This window comes from Pipistrellus hanaki (genome assembly GCF_964339955.1).
Source record: "Pipistrellus hanaki genome assembly, chromosome: 2".
Lineage (NCBI taxonomy): Eukaryota > Metazoa > Chordata > Mammalia > Chiroptera > Vespertilionidae > Pipistrellus > Pipistrellus hanaki.
The window spans coordinates 113,208,868-113,231,057 of record NC_140504.1 but is presented as its reverse complement, the minus strand read 5'-3'; the positions used below and the strand labels follow the sequence as shown (position 1 = coordinate 113,231,057).

The following is a 22,190-nucleotide window of genomic DNA, read 5'->3' as shown; positions in this document are numbered from 1 at the left end:
CGCAGGCCTTCCCTGAGCTTGTCAGGTGAGCATGTGGCTCTTTTCTTTCACAGGTATATACCCCAAAGAATAAAAATCAGGGTCTCAAGTTAATATTTATACATCCAGTTCATAGCAGCATTATTCACAATAGCTGAAAAATGGAAGTAACCCAACTGTGTCTATCAATGAATGAAGGTATTAAATACAATGTGTATGAATATAATGGAATATTGTTTCGTCTTAAAAGGTGAATTCTGACACCTGCTAACAACATGGATGAACCTTGAGGCCATGGTGCTCAGTGGAATAAGCCAGTCATAAAATGACAAATACTGGATGCTTCCACTTACATATAGGTCTCCAAAGCAGACAAATTCATAGAGATAGAAAGTAGAATGGTGGTTGTCAGGGACCGGGGCAGAGGGTTAGGTAGATTAATAGGGACAGACTTTAAGTTTTGCTAAATGAAAGAGTTATGGAGAAGGATGGTGGTGATATTAGCACAATGTCAGTGTACTTTATGCCATTGAGTTGTACACTTGAAAATGGTTAAGATGGTAAATTTATGTCATGAGTATTTTGCCACATTATTATTTTTTTCTTCATGACCATATAACTCAAGCATTATAAAGGTTATTAACATCTGGAGATTCAGTGGAGGAAAACAACACCCATTTTCTTCTACCATTATGCCTTACTTAACTGGAAATGACTGGCAGATTCATGGCTGTTTAGTCTTGGCTTGAATTATTCAAGATGACTACAGCTCCCCTGCATATATTATTTCTTCTCCAAGAAACCCACCGTGCTTCTAACTGTTATAGCTATGGAAAGTTATGTGTTCCTCACTAGCCCATTAGAATTTCTTGATCAGTAAAGGCACGTTGGGCTTAATATGGAAGATGCAAAAATATTTATATTCTACTTTCAACATAACTCTACCCCATTAAATTTCCCAAATATAAAGAAAACATATATTTCAGCTGGATGCTGTCATTTGAATTTCACAAATCTTTGGTAGGGCCAACATTTTATTTTTTCCTGAAATGTTTATTGGGTTTCTTGTCAGAGATGATGAGGATTAAAAATAATTGTCTGTAATTAGCACCAGTTATCCTACTTGTAAGCAAAATGGCAGCACTGTGACATTTTAGATTATTGGGGTCACAATTTAAAGTACACATTTGAGAACTAGTCCTTTATAGTGTAGTTTAAAATTATAGTATAGTTTAAAAATAACTATGTTTCTGTACCAGGCACTTTATGATGCATTATCTTATTTTATTCTTCACACCAATCTTATACACTTTGCTCTCTCTATGTATAGATGAGGAAACTAAGGCTAAGAGAGATTAGGAAGCAGGCCCCAGATGTTTAACTAAACAGTGACAGAGCGGGATTTGTCTCTTCAATTATAGAATCCTGCATGTGAATTATTACATATTATAGAATTCACTGCAATAGCATCACTATTGTGATCAGTTTTGCGATAGAAGGCTCTGCAATCATCTTATAAACACCTTTTTATTTTTTAAATCCTCACCCAAGGATATTTTTTCCAATAATTTCTAGAGAGAGTGGAAGGGAAGGAGGGTAGGGAGATGGAGAGAGAAACGTTGACATGAGATAGACACATCAATTAGTTGCCTCCTACATGCACCCTACTGGGACTAGGGATCAAACCAGCAACCCGGGTATGTGCCCTTGACTGGGAATTGAACCCATGACCCTTTGGTCCACAGGTTGATGCTCTAACCACTTAACTGGCCAGGACTAAACACCTATTTTTATTTATATTAGTATTAGAAGCCTGATGCACAAAGATTCATGCAAGAAAGGGCATTCCTTTCCCTGGCTGCTGGTATCACCTTCGCTCTGGTGTGAGTCACCTTTCCGCCTTCCTATGCTGCCCAGAGGCTCAGAGCAGCTGAGGTGGTGTGGAACACCCCAGGCCACTGGGTGCCTATGTATGCAAATTAATCTGTTGGGTTATTTTGCATACTCACTCCTGATTGGCTGGTGGGAGTCATGAAGGTATGGTCAATTAGCATGCTACTCTTTTATTAGGTAAACTAGAGGACTGGGGGAAGGGGGAGAGGAGTGTACCTAAGCCCAGCCTGCACCCTCTAAAATCTGGGACCTTTTGAGGGATGGGGTCAGGTCTAAATGGGCAATCATACATCCCGCTCACAATCCAGGACTGCTGGCTCTCAACTGCTCACCTACCTGCCTTCCTGATTGCCCCTAACTGCTTCTGCCTGCCAGCCTGATCACCTCCTAACCACACCCCTGCCAGCCTGATTGATGTCTAATTGCTCCCCTGCCAGCCTATTTGCCTCCAACTTCCCTCCTCTGCCAGCCTGGTCACCCCAACTGCCCTACTCTGCAGGGTTGATTGCCCCCAACTGCCCTCCCTTGTAGGCCTGGTCCCTCCTAACTGCCCTCCCCTGCTGGCCATCTTGTGTCCACATGGGGGCAGGATCTTTGACCACATGGGGGCAGCCATCTTGTGTGTTGGAGTGATGGTCAATTTGCATATTACTCTTTTATTAGATAGGATAGAGGCCTGGTGCATGGGTGGGGGCCAGCTGGTTTTCCCTGAAGGGTGTCCTGGATCAGGGTGTGGATTCCCTTGGGGCGTGGGGTGGCCTGGGCGAAGAGCCTGTGGTGGTTTGCAGGCTGGCCCTGGTTACTCAAGCAGAGGCCCTGGTATCTGGGATTTATCTATCTCCTACAATTGAAACTTTGTTGCCTGGAGCAGAGCCAAGTCTCCTGCTTGCTCCCTGGCGGCAGCCTTTGTTGGTATTTATGTATCTTCTATAATTGAAACTTTGTAGCCTGGAGTGAAAGCCTGAGCCAGCCAGGGCTACAGAGCTTGGCCCGGAACAACCCTAGCCTCCTGCTCTTCCAACTCAGTGGCTGCCTCCAGTTCTGTTGGAATTTATTTAACTTTTATAATTGAAACTTTGTAGCCTTAAGCAGAGGCCTGGGCAGGCCAGGGTGTGAGGAAAGCTTGGCTTCCTCCATCACCAGGAAAACCCAAGCCACCTTCCTGCTCTCTGTGGCTGCAGCCCTCTTGGTTGGGGTTAATTTGCATGCTCGCTCTGATTGACTGATGGGTGTGGCTTGTGGGTGTAGTGGAGTGATGGTTCATTTGCATATTACTCTTTTATTAGATAGGATAATTAGAAAAACTGTTCCCTATAAATAACACACATTAAAATGTTCAGCAAAATACTACTTAAAACATTTTGTAAGAAATAATTTTTCTTATTTTTGAAAACCTAACTTCATATTCTGGACTCAAAGCAAAGATTATGACCATAGCAACAAGTGGTCAATCTGCCAAGCAAGACTGAGCTGGAAGTGGGTCTTATTTAGGGTCTAAATATCTTTTTGGAACCAATCATGGACACTTTCTTTCTCATTTTGTAGTCTGTCATCTCACCTGGTTTCCGCTCAGGACTGCTGTTTTTGCAGTGCTTGGGCCTCCTACCAAACTCCTCCGAAACCAATTACCGTAGACTCTTTTCAGCCCAGGTTTGAGAGAGTGGGGCGGAAGGAACAGCCTCTGTGCCATGTCTGAGGGATGGCAGTGCTAGCTTTCATCCCGAGACAAAATGCTCTTTTTACCATCAGCTTTCTCTCTTCTGCCAATAACAGGTAGTGAAAGAGGATTTTGTATCGGAACAAAATGGTCAAATCCCAGTGGAGAACCGTAAACTGTCATTTATACAAACACACATCATTTCAATGGATTACATTTAATGTACAAAATTTTATTTTTAAAAAGTCAATTAAAATACTTTCCACTTTTGCTCTTATCAATAATCATTCAATCACCTTGGAAGCTAAAGATTTTACAACACTGTTAAAATAGAGGTACAGGGAAAGAACTCACCCAGCCCCACTAGCAAAGCCTGGGACCCTTTCCCCTCACTTTCCTTTCGGTCTTTTGATCAATGCTGTGCAGCAACTAAATAGCAAGCCTGCAAATGTGTGTGAGAAAACAGAGGTTCACAACTTTATCACAGGCTCTTCTCAACAGGAGTGATTTGCCTTCCAGGGAACACCTGACACTGTCCAGAGACATCTGTGACACAACTGAGGAAGTGAGGAGGGGGAGAACAGGGCTATTAGCATCTAGTGGGTGGAGGCCAGGGTTGTTCCCAAACCTCGTACAATGTACAGGACAGTCCCCTACAGCAGAGTGATCCGGACAAGATGCCAGTGGTACTGGGATGAAGAAATTCTGCTTTTTCTCCCATTCTCCCGTGTGTGTGTGTGTGTGTGTGTGTGTAACTGCTGGGATTTAGAATCAGAATCAACAATACATATATACCCTCACCAGACACTAGAATCTGTCCCGACAGCCAGACTGACCACACTGAACCAGGATAAACTCGGGAGCTATTGAACAGTGATCAGTCCTGAGGCTCCCGTGAGAGCCTGCTGCCTCCTCAGGGCATACAGGTTGGGAAAGTACCTAAAGTGCCAGGATGCTAAGAAAGAACTTAAAAACTTAATCAAGAATTTTTGTAGTTGTCATAATTCATAGAAATTTCTTGCAACAACTGCCTGGGAAATTGTCATGATCTATATTTCCCCCTTTTTAGTACAACTTAAAGTCCCTTCAGTTAATTTACGGTGTGGATATTGCATGCAATTCTTGAAGCTTGTAGTGACTGATACAACATTTGATACTGATGTTAACAGACCCTATAACTGGAATGAACTGTGGTAGTGATACAAAAAAAGTTACATTTTTTTTCTGTACTTTATAATAGGAGCCTATGTGGAGAAAAGAGCAAAAAATAAGAAAGTTGGTTTAGTTTACATCCTTCAAATTTTTTTAGCATAATTGGCGGTTATGGGATAAAGTGAAAGAAAATGGTCCTCCTAAAATATTTTTGCTTTCCCTTTCAAAACTCATCAGACTTCTTTTTTCTTTTCTTTTTTAAATCTTCACCTGAGGATACTTTTGCATTGATTTTTAGAGGAGTGAAAGACCGAGAGAAATACCAATGTGAGAGAAACACATAGATTGGTTACCTCCTGCTCGCACCCTGACCAGGGCCTGGGCAGGGGAGGATCTTGCAACCAAGGTATATGCCACCTGACTGGAATCAAACTGGGAGGCTTCAGTCTGCAGGCCGAGCCAAACCAGCCAGGGCAAGGCTCTTTTTTCATCAAGGCTCAAGCATTCAGTTTAGCGTGTTGTTTGCTGTAGGTTTCTTTTCCATTTCCAGTTATTAAATGCAGGAAATGATTTTTGTGTAGACACAGAACCCAGATCGGTGAGGCAGCCCACTCTCAGTGGCTCATTCACTATGTGAGGAGATGACTTCATGCTTCCAAAGCTGCTTCTCTAGTTAGTTCTGGCTGATAGACCCCAAAAAGTTCAGAAGGTCTATGCGTGAGCAATGGTAGAGCGCCCGGGCCAGCTTTCCCACGGTGGCCCCCTTACTGCCTTCCCTCATCAGCCACTTCTGGAGCATCTGGTAAACCTTCTCTTTTAATCCATCTCTCTCATAGTCGTGGTCAATTTCATCAATCTGAGATTCGGTGAAGCCCAGTTTACGGGCACAATTTTTCCAGGTCCTTCCCAGATTGTCCCTGACTGGGTCCAGGTGTGTATCAGTCAGACTAGTGGTATTATCTGCCAAAAAGAAAGGAGAAGGCATCAAACTGAAACCCATTTGAACATTCTAGCTTCAAAAACCTGTATAAAGTGAAGAGCACCTGGAGTCCAGTGGAAAGATAACTTCTTCGTTATACAGCTGTTGACTCCAGTGATACTTTACATGTCTGCGAGCCCATTAGGGGAGTTTTTGTGAATTAAAATAAGGAACTTCTTCCTCCTAGCAGATGCATCTCTGAGCTGCAGCTGATGGCTTTGGGATTAAAACCCTTGCCTGACTGTTAGGCTGCTTTAGACAACCTTAACCAGTGACCCTGTTTATACCAGATCTTCCTGATGTAAATGAGAAAACACCATTTATTTCCTTCTGGGTATTTTCCACTTACATATAGCCAGAGTTAAGGTCACTCAACTCCTGAGCCCCAACAGTTCTCTTTCTTCTTATTTAATCAAGGAAACCGAGACTATCAAGTGCAAAACACCTACTCAAAGACAATGCCTCCCCTGTCTTTTAAGGGATGAGGCATGTATATTCTTCAAGGTCTATTTCTGGACTCCTCCCTCCCTGCCTCAAATGTTGTCCTCTCTTCTCCAATAGCCATAACCTCCCTCTTTCTACTGGTTCCTGCCTTTAGGCCTTCACAAAAATGACAAAAGGAAACAGACATAGGAAATAATCACCACAAACAAACCATACCTCTTTATCCTCATTCTACCTCAGAAAGCTGAATATAAAGAAAAAGACATCTTATTTTTGCCCCTTAACTCCCATTATTTCCTCAGCTCCCCATAATGCAGCTGTTATCACCACCACTGGACATCAGCAATCCCCAAACCTCCCAAGATATTTGACAAATTTCGTCACTACCTCTCTGCAAGAGGGAACCCTGGGTTTCATCAGATTCTTAAAGACACCCTTGTCTTCCCAAATTTAGGAACCTATGCTCTAGGTATTTTAAAAACTACCTAGACCAGGAATTGGCAGCCTGTGGCCCAATGCTGGCCTGTGGCCTACTTCTGTAAACACTGGTTTACTGGAACACAGCCATCCACACACGTATTGTCTGTGGCTGCTACTGCCCTGCAGTGTAAATTGAGTAGTTGCAACAGAGACCTCAAGGCCAATGAAGCCTAAAACATTTACTATCTAGACCTTAATAGAAAAAAAAAAAATGTGCCAACCCTAGGGTTAATCAGAAAGCTGGGTTCTTACATCACATTGTTTAGGCCTAATGACTGCTTTCTCCAGGTTGTGTTTTGGGATTAATGTTATAAGCCTGCATAGTAGGACGCTACAAGAGAAAGTCCTCATTTTTATTACAGAGGTGCTGTTAAGAGCACAGTCTCCTATTGTTTACACAATTCCTTCTGATGAAGTCCTGAAAGAGCTCTGTCCTAGGTCTGGATAATGATGTTGATGATTATCATAACCTGATCCTTCTGTAGATCTTACTATGTGCCAGGCAGTGTTCTAAGCTCTTTTTACATCTTGACTCATTTAATTTTCACAACAATCCATGAATTAGCTATTGTAGTAATTTCTCCCATACTATACATATATAAATTATAAGACATTATATGGAAATTACACTGATATTTTACAGAGGAAATGGGACAACTTTCAGAAAGAATAACCAGATACACTTTAGGATTCCACCTCAACCCTCTCAACAAGTAGGTAGTCTGGGGAGGGAGCAAGAAAGTTCAAGGTTTCTAGACAATGGGTCCTTAAAGAGCATCTTACCAAAGATATATTGGTACTTAGAAGCTGGCTCTTCCCAGTTCACATATGTGCTATCCAGTAATGGCAAGTTCACTCCAACCTCCATACGATTATTGTCTCCAATCTGAACGCCAGCACTGTTGTATATAGCATATTTTGCAGTCTCATCTGAAGAGAGAAGCACACAGGTAAGCGCACCTAAATCAAAGGTAAAGTGAAAAATGAAACACTGTAAAGAGCAGGGCTACACTTAAATGTTAAGTTAAACTATTTATTCTATGCCACCTTGTAAGACTTTCCTTTTTAAAATGTGGCTGAACCACACCCATTAGAATGGCTACTATCAAAAACAGAAAATAACAAGTGTTGACAAGGATGTAGAGAAATTGGAACTCTTGCGTGCTAATGTGGGAATACAAAATGGTACAGCCTCTGTGGTAACAGTATGGCAGTTCTTCCAAAAATTAAAAATAGAATTACCCTATGTTCCAACAATTCCTTTTCTGAGTATATACTCCAAAGTATTGAAAGCAGAGTCCCTATGCAGCTTTTTTCACAATAGCCAAAAAGTGAAAGCCACTCAGTGTCCATCAATAGATGAATGGATACACAAAACATGGTGTATACATACAATGGGATATTATTTGGCCTTAAAAATGAAGGAAATTCTGACACACATTACAACATGAATGAACCTTTAGAACATTATACTAACTGAAAATAAATACTGTACGATTGATTTCAGTTACATGAGGTACCTACAGTAATTAAATTCATAAACATAGGAAGTAGAAGGCTGGTTGCCAGGGGCTGGGAGGAGAAAGGAAAATGGGGATTTGTTGTGTGATGAGTATAGAGTCTCAGTTCAGGAAGAGGAAAAGAGTTCTGGAAATGGATGATGGTGACAATGTGATTTTCATCACAAATGGTAGCCTTTGGCCTATATGAGATTAGAAATAAAAAATCTAAGTCTTATTTCTTATCTTCAGAAAATAGCAAGCAAGTAAAGAATAGAAGCAGGTCCCTTTGCTTGCACCAGAGATGGGGTATAAGGGTACCATTGTGATGATTCAGGCTAGAGTGGAAGTTACAAAACCTATAAACCAGCCCGTGTAGGCAGCTGCACTGAATCCTACCCAAACTGAACTACCCAGACCACGTGGTTAGATGGAGACTATTTCAAGGTGTAAGCTGCATCTGGCAGCTGAAGAATGAACAATTTGCCCTGTGTTACCTTATAGTCTACAACAGAGTTAATGGCTGTTTTATTGGACTGAAAGGCCTCTTTACCTCTTGACGTCAGGGAGATGAATGGAATGGTGGGAGTGTTTCCCAGCAGGTTGGTCTCAGGCACTGGAGTTTTATGCAGGTCTGGTATCTGGTTTGCATCTGGCCCAGACCAAATTCTAGATTCTACTGTTCCCGCGCCCAATGGTCTTGCTATAAAATGATATGGAGTATATGGAGTCCAGGGGAGTCCTTGGGATTGGCAAGTCAACCCAGCTGGTTGGTGTACTGCATTCCCAGGACTGGCTGTGTTGGAAGAAGCAAAGCCTCTCATCCCTGGGTTTTGAACAGTCTCATAAGGTCTTGGCTGTGCAAAAGGGTCATGGGAGACCCTTCGCCTCCTTTCCTCCTCTCTGTTGTAAGCCACACCCTGTCTGGGTTGCTGTTTTGTTTGCTTGTCCATGCGGCTGCCAAAAAGATGGTAGTTGGCTTCCTCCTGGAGTTTGTTCTGCAGGCTGCACTCATTCTCCTCCGGCTGGTAGTCTGGGGAGGGAGCAAACCAGGATTCCTCCACAGGACCCATCCTGAGTCCCTGTGAACTGTGCAGTGAACCGGGCTGTTCTGTGGTTAAGAAGAAATGTTCAACATTGGAGAGAGTTTCATGAAACATTAAACAGTAAAATTAAACCTGAGCCCCATAATGAATCTGTCCTCAGAGTAAAATACTGAAAACACTAATAATAAGTAAATTCTTTTATTTCTTTTTTTGTTAATCCTCACCAAAGGATAGTTTCCTATTGATTTCTTTTTAGAGAGAGTGGAAGGGAGAGGGAGATACAGAGAAAGATGCATCTATTGGTTACCTCCTGATGCACCCCAACCAGGGCCAGGGATCAAGCTTGTAACGAAGGTTCATGACCTTATCAGAATCGAACCCTGGACCCTTCAGTCCACAGGCCGATGCTCTATCCACTGAGCCAAACCAGCTAAGGCTGGCCCTCTTCTTTATATGGAATGAGTAGGAGCCTCTGCCTGGCAGTGAGAGAGCACTAGGGACGTTATAATAAGCAATAAGGTGTGTGTGGCAGGAATGACCAAGAAAGAAAAGGACTTGTGCAAGCAGTGAGCTGGCTGTCTCCTTGGTGTGATCCAGGGATGGAAAATAAGAGCAACAGCTCTGGCCCTGGTTAGAGTACTGGCCCATGCACTGAAGGGTCGTGGATTCTAGTCCTGGTCAAGAGCACATACCTGGCTGCAGGTTTGATCTAAAGTCCTGGTTGGGGCATGTGTGAGAGACAACTAATCAATGTGTCTCTCACATCCATGTTCCCTCTCTCTCTCTTCCTCCTTCCCTCCCTTCCACTCTAATCCATTGTACGCCATAAATGTCTGTAGATGCAAGCTGTGGACCTTCCCCACATGCCATGTGTGTCTATAAAAAATAAAAATAAAATGTTTTCCCTAAGTGGCAGCCCTGATCAATTTTAAAATTATTTTTCATGAGAACTTTCAGCTGAAAATATTTAAGAACACCCAAATTGTGAGTAACATATTTATTTTTATAATATTCATTGCAAAGTGATTTTTTAAATTAAATTTAAAATATTGTGGTGTGTGGGGATTGTTTCTGTTTTGGATGCATGGCAGTTAACTGATTAAAAATTAATGGAAAAATATCCTCGTGTGAGGATTAACAGCAACAAAAAAGAGCAGCTGCTCTGTGCTGTTTTCCATGGATCCTTTCGTTCTTTAAAAGCCCTATCAGAGTAGGAGTAATTATCATGATTTGATGGATGAGGTTTAAGAAGTTAAGTGCCCTAGAACAGATATATAACAAATGGCTTCAAACTCTTCTAGTCTGCCTTCCCTTTTGTTTAAGGAAAAAGTACCCCTGCTTGACTCTAACACCAACCTCTCTGTACTCTGGGTCCAGTCATCTCTTACCTTCTCAAGGACTTGGCTCCTACATGTCTCCTTTTTCCCAAGCCATCACTTTCTCCCTATCAGATATTTTAGGACTCATGTTCAGGATAGTTTATGATTTTGATGAACTCAATGTTACTTAATATTTCAAATATATGTATCTTGGCTCTGAATCTACACTAATAAAAGAGAAACATGCAAATTAACCATCACTTGCTATACCCACCAGCCAATCAGAGGGAATATGCAAATTAGAAGGAGAAAAATGGCGGCTGCCCAGCTGCTCCAGGAATGGAGTGTCCAGGCAGGACACATGCTATGGGAGGGAGGGCAGGGGCAAAGGGATCTACAGGAGCGGCACTCTGGCCACAGCGAAGACAAAGACTGTAGACTCTGGCCAGAATCTGCAGCAAAGGCAGCAAACTCCAGCTGCAGTGAAGGCCTGGATCCCGGATGCTGGAGGAAAACTGAGGCTGGGAGCCAAGGGAAGGAAGACCTATTGCACGAATCTCTTCGTGCAACGGGCTTCTAGTATATTATAAATTTCTTTCTGACAGGTATTAAATTATATAGCTTCTTCTGTTTTTCATATGGTTGTGAATAATATTTTAGAGAGTGAAGTGCATGTATGAGCAAACAAATAGTGGATAAATACATTTTCAACCACAGTCTAAGTTACCTGAATTTGACCTGCTTGGAGGCTCTGCTACACAATCGATTTGGAGAGACTGCATTCTCTTCACAACTTCATTTTCGCTAGGATACTCTTTCTATAACACAGAGCAAAATACATATTTTAGTAAATAGAGAAAATAGTTCTAGAAAATTATTTTAAGAAGAATTAATCCTTTCAGAAGGTAGAAATTTTACATAGCTCTTATAAGCAGTAAATATTAAAAAGAATAAATGGTTTTCCCAAATAGTCAAAACAATCTTAAAAAAAAAAAAAAAAGAGGAACAGCCCAAACCGGTTTGGCTCAGTGGTAGAACGTCGGTCTGCGGACGGAAAGGTCCCAGGTTCGATTCCGGTCAGGGGCATGTACGTTGGTTGCGGGCACATCCCCAGTAGGGGGTGTGCAAGAGACAGCTGGTCGATGTTTCTCTCTCATCGACGTTTCTAGCTCTCTATCTCTCTCCCTTACTCTCTGTAAAAAATCAATAAAATATATTTTAAAAAAAGAGGAACAAAGTTGGAAGGTTCACACTTTCTGATTTCAAAAATCTCTACAAAGCTAGAGTAATCAAAACAAGTGGTATAGCCTAAGACATATAGACCAGTAATTTTCAAACTTTTTCATCTCATGGCACACATGAAATAAATACCAAATTCTGTGGCACACCCAAAAATATATTACATTTTTTGCTGATCTGATTTTTAAAAAGGGTATTTTGATTCATTCATGCCAGACAGCTACTGTTGTACTGGCTGTTGTCATTTTTTTATTTCACAATATAAGGAAAGAGAGATCAGTGTCCCTGACTAAATAGTCAGGAATTGCATATTTTAAAAATTCTTGCAATACACAGGTTGAAAATCGCTGTGCTAAGTGAATATGCTAGATACAAAAACACGAATATTATGTGATCACATATCAGTGGGGTACCTAAAATAGGCCAATTCATAGAGACAGAAAGTAAAATAGAGGTTACCAGGAGCTGGGCAGATAAAAGAATGTGGAGTATAATGGGTACAGTTTCTGTTTGGGATTTGAAAATGTGGAAATGGAAACTGCTGATGGTTGCACAACATTGTGAATGTATTTAATGCTTCTGCACTGTAGACTTAAAAATGGTTATTATGAAAAAAATGGTTATTATGATGGCAAATCTTATGTATCTTACCACAATAAAAAAATTTATTCCTACAAAATAATAATACTCATTATAGAAAATGTAAGGATTTATATTTAAAAAGAAAGTTACACATTGTGCCTTCACTCAAAGAAAAAAAATTAACATTATGGTATTTTCTTCAAGTCTTTTTTCTTAGTCATACTTGAATTTTGTTCCTAATAGACTACAAGCTACATAGGTAGGTGGTGAAAAATATTCACTGAATTCATTGAGTGATTTCAGGGAGACTGTTAGAGGGTGTTAATTATGTACAAAGTTTGTAGTATTTTATAGATTGCTTTTTATTTAACCAGATAAGTATTTTTATGTTATTTTAATTTATAAAAGTAACTAGTGGCCCTGTGCACAAAATTCATGCACTAGGGGGGAAGGAAGGATCCCTCAGTCCAGCCTGCACCCTCTCACAGTCCGGGACCCCTCAGGGGACATCCACCCCTGGGAATCGGGCCGAAGCCGGCAGTCAGACCTCTTACAGTCAGGGACTTGTGCACTCTGGAACCTCTCGCTCCTTACAGCCTGCATGCAGTGGAGGCAGGAGAGGCTCCAGCCACCACCACAGTGCTTGCCAGCTATGAGCTGGCTTCTGGCTGAGTGGTGCTCCCTCTATGGGAGCATACTAACCACCAGGGGGCAGCTCCTGTGTTGAGCATCTACCCCTGGTAGTCAGTGTGTGTCATAGCAGTTGGTCATTCTGGTTGTTCTGCCATTTGGTCAATTTGTCTATTAGGGTTTTATTATATAGGATTGTTTTCTCTTGCTAGTTATGTTTTAATACACAAAATATATAAGTACACATTCCTTTTAAAAGACTCAAATTGTACACAATCACACAGAACAACACTTGAAAGTTGTTTCTTCCAACCCACACTCTTTTTCACTCCCTAGAGGTAATCCTTACTCAGAGCAGGTTGTTCATCCTTTTAATCTCTCTAGGTATTTGCATATGTATTTGTAAATATATATATATGTACACATATATGTACATATACACACAAATATACTCAAAAGGATCATACTCTATGTATATTTTGACATTTTTTCCACTAACAAGTCTTCAAGATCTTTCTATATCATTATATGTTAGTTTCTATCTCTATTAAGTGGTTATATATTTTGTAGTTTCAATGAATTATAATTTAGTATATTTACTTATGAATTATTTGGGTTGTTTCCAATTTTTTATTCTAAGAAACTAAGGTGCAAGGAACTCCCAGTCCTAAATCCTGGAGCATACATGTGAGTAGGATAGATTAAGAGTAGAATTTCTGCGAAAATTATGTGCTTTTAGAAGTTTGATAGATGCTTCATTTTCAATAAACTTCACCAATTCATACTCTTGTTGTTGTTGCTCATCCTTACTCGAGGATATTTTTTCCATTGATTTTTTTTTTTTTTTAGAAAGAATGGAATGGAATGGATGGAGAGAGAGAGAGAGAGAGAGAGACAGACATCAATGTGAGAAAGACACATCTCCTGGGTACTCGCACATGCCCTGACAGGAGCTGGGGATCGAGCCTGCAATGGAGGTACACACCCTTGCCCAGAATCGAACCTGTGGCCCTTCAGTCCATGTGCTGACACTCCAACCACTGAGCCAAAGTGGCTAGAACAACCAATTCACACTTTTAACAAATAGTGCGAGGGGATGGCTTCTTACTCTGCATTTTCACCAACAGTTGGTATTACCAATCTTTTAAAAATGTTGATCTTAGTGATGAAAAATTATTATCAATTCATTCTGCTTTTCTCTATTAATGAGGCCATGTATCTTTTTTATTGTCCATTGATGGATTCATTGGTCATATTTTATTCAGGTCCATCGCTTCTATATTAAGTGTGACTGGCCTGTAATTTTCCTTTCTTTCCTTCCTTCCTTGAATCTTCTTTTTCAAGTCTGGGGAAAAAACGATATGCTAGTCTCATAAAATGAGTCTGGGAGAGTTCTCTTCTCTATTGTCTGGACAAACTTATAAGATTAAAATAACATATTCATTGAATATTTGGTAGAAATCAAATTTGCAGATGTATTTGATTCCATAGCTATCTGGTTGTGGACTTTTCTTTATGGGAAGAATTTTTCATCACTGATTCTATCTTTTTTAATGGTCATAGGAATAGCAGGTTTTTAACTATATTTGAGTCTGTTTTGCTAAGTTATACTTTATTTCTAGAAATTTTCTCATTTTATCTAAGTTCTAAAATTAGCAAAAAGTGGGTCAAAATATCCTCTTAATACCACATTGATGTTTACAGGAGCTACAGTAATGCCTCTTTACTCATTACTTCAGTCTTATTTCTATTTTCCCTGATTGGTCTTAACTAGTTGATTTTATTACCTTTTTCAAAGAACCAGTGTTTAAATTTTTTGATTCTCTATTAGCTGTTTTCTTTGTCACTAATTTGTGCTCTTTTTTTTTTTTTACCTGTTTAACAATTTTTTTATTTTACATTTAAAAAAATTTTTTATTGTTCAGATTATTACATTTGTTCCTCTTCCCCACTCCCACCCCCTGCCATAGCTCCCCCACACCCGGTTCCATCCCACCCTATGCCCTTACCCCACCCCCCACACTATCCTCATGCATAGGTGTATGATTTTCATCCAGTCTCTTCCTGTACGCCCCACACCAATTTTCCCCCAAGGATTGTCAGTCCACTCCCTTTCTATGCCCCTGATTCTATTATATTCACCAGATTATTCTGTTCATCAGATTTTTTATTCACTTTATCTTTAGATTCACCTGTTGATAGATATGTATTTGTTGTTCATAATTTTTATCTTGACCTTTTACTTCTTCCTCTTCTTCAAGAATACCTTTCAGCATTTATATAATACTGGTTTGGCGGTGATGAACTCCTTCAGCTTTTTCTTATCTGTGAAGCTCTTTATCTGACCTTCAATTCTGAATGATAACTTTGCTGGTAGAGTAATCTTGGTTGTAGATTCTTGCTATTCATCACTTTGAATATTTCTTGCCAATCCAACCTGGCTTGCATAGTTTCTGTTGAGAGATCAGCTGACAATTGTATGGGTGATCCCATGTAGGTAACTAACTCTTTTTCTCTTGCTGCTTTTAATATTCTCTCTTTGTCTTTTGTTCTTGGAATTTTAATTAGGTGGCTTGGTATGGTCCTCTTTGGATTTTTTTGTTTGGGGTTCTGTGTGCTTCCTGTACTTGTAAGTCTATTTCTTTCACCTGTTGGGGGAAGTTTTCTGTTATTATTTCTTCAAATAGATTTTCAATATCTTGCTCATAATTCAGATGTTGGTATGCTTGAAGTTGTCCCAGAGGCTCCTTACACTATCTTCATATTTTTGGATTATTTTTTCTTTTTGCTTTTCTGGTTGGGCTTTTTGCTTCTTTGTATTTCAAATCTTTGACTTGATTCTTGTGATCCTCTAGTCCTCTCTTGGATCTCTATATATTATTCTTTATTTCAGTCAGTGTATGCTTAATTTCTAGATGGTCCTTTTTCATATCCTTGAGGGTCTCACGAAATTTCTCGGAGGTTTCTTGAGTAACCTTATGACAGTGGTTTTGAACTCTATATCCAGTCGTTTGCTTTCCTCCATTTCTTTCATTTGTGACCTGTTTCTTTGTCTCCACATTTTGGCTGCTTCCCTGTGTTGATAGAGTGGCTTTGTGTGGTAGGTGTACTATAGGGCCCAGTGGCTCAGCCTCCCAGTTACTTGAAGTGAATGTTCTTGGTGCACCCCTTTGTGGGCTGTGTGCATAGTCTTGTAGTTAAGCCTTGATTGTTGTTGGTATCACTGGGAGGAATTAACCTCTAGGCCAATTGGCTGTGAGGAGTAGCTGTGTCTATGATGGGAGAACTTTTGTGCTGGAGACACTCTTATGAGATAAGACTTGACTCAGTGGGGCTTTGATGCTCACTGAGTCTGCCCCCTGAGTGTGTCCCTTATGGATCTGAGGAGTTGTAATCTGGATGGTCCTACTCTGACCCCTGGGTACACTGGCTCTTAGATCTCCAAGGAGGTGCTGATTTAGCCTTTGTCTGAAACCAACCAGCAGGAGCTACAGAGAGATCTATAGATTCCTCTTCTTTATTTGCGTTTTGGAGATGCTCAGATGAGGCCCAGCTGTGAACCAATGCAAGCTGCTGTGAGGCCTTGGGCCTTCTTTTGGATGTTCTGGGTCTCTGTGACTTAGCTGCAGTCTGATAGGTACGTTTAGATTTCAAAGGAGTAGGCCATATATATGCAAAAGCCTCTGTGCTCAGCTTGGATAGGGCAGAGTCTCAGGGTGGAACAAACAGCAATGGCTTCCCATAAGCCCTAAGAGGCCCCTGAGTCTCAATGTCCCTTGGTAATCGCTGCAAGGACCTCTAAGAGAAAGTTGCTCTCAAGTTCTGCCTGCTGCTAGACAGTCCGGTTTCTCCCGCTATTAGTCTGGGTCCCCAGAGTCTCACCTGGAACTGGAGTTCAGAGCCGTCGGGAGCTTGTATCTCCCTCGAGCATGAAAAAGCCAGCTGCGTACTCAGTTGCCAGCCCTCTCTGTGCACATGCCTCCATATCTCTGCATTTTACTTCTGCAGTTCCTCTGAGTCTCAGTGTGCTTTTCTCTTCCCTATGCCACCATCTTGGTTTCTCCTCCATTTTGTAGATCTATGCTCTTCTCTTTTTACTGCTTTCTATTTGCTCTATGTTTGTTTTGCTATCTTCTCTCAATGAATGCTTGGCTAATTCATTTTCAGACTTTCATATATATATATATATATAAATCAATGACTATATTTTACTATTAATTACTCCTTTGCAAATTCTGTACATTTTAATATGTAGCATTTTGTTAGCTCCAAATATTTTCTAAATTCCATTTTTTTTTTTTACCCAAAGGGTAGTATTTAAAAATTTATCTGTTAATGTGTAACCAATGGAATTTTCTAATTATCTTCTCAGATTAATTTCTAGCATAACTGAAATGCAGTCAGAGAATGCAATACTCTTTATATAATCACAATCCTTCAAACTGATTGAGACTTGTTTTATATTCCAGTACAAGGTCAATTTGTGAAAAGGTTCTGTATGTTCAGGAAAAGCCTTTAAAGATAAGAATTCTGCAGTTATTATATTCGGCACACTGTTTTATATATTTTCATTAGGTCAAATGTGTTAATTATGTTCTTCAAAGTTTCTATATCCTTATTGACAAATTTTGTTTGTTCTACAAATTAGAAGGAAATCTGTATTAAGATCTCCCAACAATGATTGTGGATTTGTCTATTTCTTCTTTGAGTTTTGCCAATTTTTGCTTTCCATACTTTGAGGCCATGTTTTCATGAGCATGTACATATTTATAGCTATTATTATTAACTTCATTAATTGAAACTTTTATCATATGAACTATTAATGATTACTGTGCTAATGCTTTTCTGCCTTGGTGACTATCTTTCATGATGCCCTTTTGATGGCATTCTTGGCTTGCAGTAGATGTCTCTCCTTTAAAGTGTAAAGTCTGGCAATTCTTACCTGTTCAAGTGTTTTTCCTTTTTTGTATTTTAAAATTGCTATTTGTCTGCCTGTTTTATTAACTGTAGTGTTTTCATGATTCCAGCAGTATATTGCTGAAAGACTATGACAGTAGCTCATTTCCTGAGTGTGTATGTAGGGCAGGTCTCTGCTCCCCTTTGTTGGTTAGTTGGTACTGGTCTTTGACATCTCTCTCTGACTCCAGGCTTTCAAAACTTACCACTTCAGCCCAAAGCAGCTGCTGCTCTCATTGTCACTCAGCACAAGGCAATTAGAGGAAGGAGCCAACTTGTATGACTGATACAACTGTGGACCCCAAGTAATCTTTCTGTCAATGTCTTAGGTGCCATGCTGTTTCTTATCTATATTGACTCAAGACTTGTTTCTTTGGTTCTTCAGCATTGTGTTCTGGGTTAGCTTTGTCTTTTCTGTTACACGTTTCAGCAAATGTAATTCTGTTGGCTTTCTATCTTTAAAGACTTCCTCCAAATGACTGATCCACATAGGGTACTTCCTATTCTATTCAAGAGAAATTGTGCTTCTGTTTTCACATTGCTGTGTACAGTTTCTCTCATTTCATTGGTCTCGAAGGCAGAATGGATCCAGAATGCGAAGGCCATGTTGATATCTTCATAAAATTAATAATTTTGTTTTATGTGGCTACCAAGCTAGCTTACCTCCAATCTCAGAAACACATTATATTGCTTTGGTTTTCATGACTAAAAATATATATGCTCTGATATATTAACATTTTTAGCATCCGTTTTGTTATTTACCTTTAAATTCTTCACGTCCTCTTCTACACCTTCTTCTAAATTATGTGAATAAAAAGGCCTAAATTTTTCTTCAATGCCTAGATAAGAAAAGCAGTACTTTAAATTTCTTAAATATTTTGTAAAATAAAATTGAAATGTTAGTAATCTATTATCTTTGAATGACTTACCTTATCTGTGGGAAAGCAGTAAAATAAAATGTAAATACCAAATCACTGACTTTCAGGAAAAGACTAACAAGATTAATAACTAGGGAGACAGAACAAGGGACAGTATGACACTGGAGACCAAGAACTCCTGCCTAACAGCATGTGGTTTCTCTGGCTATCGGCTCAGAGCACTATCCACCGTGAGTTAACCTTCAAACAAACCAGGATGGGTGCACTCTGTTTCTGCCCCTGTGGCATCAGATTTATATAGGATGGAATACTCAAAATGAGGATTTGGTATAAAGAGTTACAGCTGATGGCTTTGAAAGAAAAAAGCAACTATCACTCTCTGGATGAGGGAGTGGATGTACTTTTTCTTATTTCCCTGCTAAGCACAATGGAAATGCCTAGACATATATATAGAACAAATATAAGAAGACTCTGAGTAGAGGAGAGACAAGGGCAGACCAGATAGGGATTTTGGGGTCTGAGAAAAGATATGACAATGAGTTCACTGGGTTTTCCTCTTGCCTCATAGATTCCAAACTTACACCCGAAAAAGCTAGCAATCCAACAACAACAAAAGTCCAACCAAACCCCAATCAATAAAATAGTTCCTATTCTATTCCAGAGAAATTGTGCTGCTGTTTTCATATTACTGTGTATAGTTTCTCTTACTTCATTAGTCTTGAAGGAGGAATGGTCCAGAATGCCAAGTTGTTATCTGCATAAAATTGCTAAGGGGCAACTTAGCAGGACAGAAAACCTTCAGTCAATTTCCACATTGGAACCAAAATACACAGAAAAACAGTAGCTCCATCTCCATCCCTGCCAGCAAAGGCTGAGTGTGAGTGGATATGTCCAACCTCATGAGACAGGGTGCTCACCATTCCAACAAGGATGATGTCAGAGAGGTCCACATAGGAGGCTGGGACTTTCCTTTCTGCTGGATGGTAAGGAGCCCCTCCACTCCTGTGGGGTCAGTAGACGACAAGGCAGACTGGATTTGCAACCTCACCTTGAAATAACAAAATTCCCTTTCTCTGTCCCGATGGGGAAGTGTAGACGGAGGCACAATGGGGAGTTAGTACTTTCACCTCCAATGCAGTGTCCATGGAGACCATGTGGACGCTGCAGGAACTTCCACCCCTGACCAGTCAACAAGGAGCCCCCTCTACTTCACATGTCAACAGGGCTAAGTGGGGAATCTGGACTCACCTCAACCTGGTACTAACAAGGTGGCAAAACAATCCCACAGACAACAACATGCCAGAGAAAGCCAGCTATAACTGGAAGCTTAAAGAAGACTCAGATCTCCTAACACATTAAGAAAGAAAAGCCCAACAAAAGTTTTATTGGGAAAATCACTCATCATACTGAGAACCAGGAAGATCTCGAGCTGAAAAACAAACAAACAAACGAAAAAAACAACAACACAACAATCAATAGAAGCCAACAGAGAGATGGCAGATATTAGAAAAAAATTTTAAACTTCATTTTTATTGTTGAGGGTATTACAGATGCATCCCATTTCCTGTCCCCTTTGCCCCACTCCTCCTGGCTCCTGCCCCATCCCAGGCCTTCACTGCACTATTGTTTGTGTCCATGGGCTATGCATATATGCATATAAGTTCTTTAATTAATATCTTCCTCTTCCCCCCACACCCCACTGTTCCCTGTAAGATCTGGCAGTCTGTTCCATGCTTCCATGTCTCTGGATGTATTTTGTTCGTTAGTTTATTCTGTTCATTAGATTCCACATATAATTAAGATCATGTGATATCTGTCTTTCTCTGACTGGCTTATATTATTTAGTTTAACATAATAATCTCCAGATCCCTTAATGCTATCTCTAAGAGTAAGAGATTCTTCTTCTTATTCTTCCTTTTTTTTTTCTATAGCTGCATAGTATTATATACCACAGCATTTTTTACCAATCACCACTGATAGGCACTTGGACTGTTTCCAGATCTTGACTGTTGTAAATAATGCTGCTATGAATATAGAGGTGCATATATTCTTTCTGATCGATGTTTCGGGATTGTTAGGATATAGTCCCAGAAGTGGGATTGATGGATAAAACAGCAGTTCCATTTTTAATTGTGTGTGTGTGTGTGTGTGTGTGTGTGTGTTAATCCTCACCAGAGGATATTTTTTCCATTGATTTTTATTTTATTTAAAACTAGAGGCCCAGTGCATGAAATTTGTAATTTGTGCACAGGAGGGGGGTGTCCCTCAGCCCAACCTGCACCCTCTCCAATCTGGGACCCCTTGGGGATGTCCGACTGCCTGTTTAGGCTCGATCAATGGGATCGGGCCTAAACAGGCAGTCGGACATCCCTTTCACAATCTAGGACTGCTGGCTCCCAACTACTTGCCTGCCCGCCTTCCTGACTACCCCTAACCGCTTCTGCCTGCCAACCTGATTACACCTTAACCACTCCCCTGCCAGCCCGATTGTCCCTAATTGCCCTCCCCTGAAACCCCAGTCACCTCCAAATACCCTCCCTTGATTATTCCCTCTTTATTAGATAGGGTTTTTTAGCATATTGGACAGTCCTAACTGGTTTGGCTCAGTGGATGGAGCATTGACCCGTAGACTCAAGGGTCCCAGTTCGATTCTGGTCAAGGCCATGTACCTTGGTGGGGGCACATATCCAGTGGCGAGTGTGCAGGAGGCAGCTGATCAATGTTTCTCTCTCATAGATGTTTCCAGCTCTCTATCCCTTTCCCTTTCTCTCTGTAAAAAAATCAATAAAATATATATTTTAAAAAAGAAACATTTAAAATTCCTCCATATCTGCTTGGCTGGTGTGACTCAACGGTTGATAACCAGGCTGCCAGCACTGAAAGGGGATCGCACCCTGGCCAGGTTGAGACCCCAGCCCAGGCTGCCACCGCCGGTCGGGGGATTACCCAGTGGGGATGCGCAGCCCTGCTGGCCTGAGACCCCAGTCCTGGCTGCCACTGTGGCCAGGGGATCCTACAGCTTGGTTGCAAGGCCCTGCCGGCCTGAGATTCTAGCCCATGCTGCCGCTGCGGCCGGGGAATCGCATGGCTTTGGTGCGCGGCCCTGCTGGCCTAAAACCCCAGTCCTGGCTACCACTGCTGGCCAGGAGCACACTGGGCACTGACGCCTCAAGGCAGACACCCCAGGCTGCTGCCACTAGGCAGGGATCGCTGCATGGGGTTCAGGCGCCTCCCAGCTAGACACCCAGGACTGCCGCTGCTGGGCAGACTTGGGGACTCCGGCACGGCTAAGAGGACTGGGCCCCTCTATTTGTGACTATGGGCGTTGTCATTTTTGTTATGGAGTGATGGTCAATTTGCATATTACTCTTTTATTAGATAGGATGCCCAATCTAAAAGAGTAATATGCAAATTGACCATCACTCCAACACACGAGATGGCCGCCCCCATATAGTCA

General features: G+C 41.0%; 1 protein-coding gene across 3 annotated transcripts in view; it reads right to left on the bottom strand.

Moving 5' to 3' along the window:
• Positions 1–2,537: 2,537 nt before the first annotated feature.
• The window catches only part of RIPK1 (receptor interacting serine/threonine kinase 1), a 40,831-nt gene continuing 21,178 nt past the window's right edge, over positions 2,538–22,190 (bottom strand). For all 3 annotated transcript variants that reach the window (XM_084873136.1, XM_084873138.1, XM_084873137.1), the window contains exons 7-11: positions 18,618–18,694; positions 11,176–11,266; positions 8,637–9,194; positions 7,368–7,514; positions 2,538–5,641 (exon numbers count right to left, since the gene is read on the bottom strand). In XM_084873136.1, coding sequence (XP_084729262.1) covers positions 5,355–5,641; positions 7,368–7,514; positions 8,637–9,194; positions 11,176–11,266; positions 18,618–18,694 — 1,160 coding nt within the window. In that variant the 3' untranslated portion in view covers positions 2,538–5,354. The remainder of the gene's footprint in view (positions 5,642–7,367; positions 7,515–8,636; positions 9,195–11,175; positions 11,267–18,617; positions 18,695–22,190) is intronic.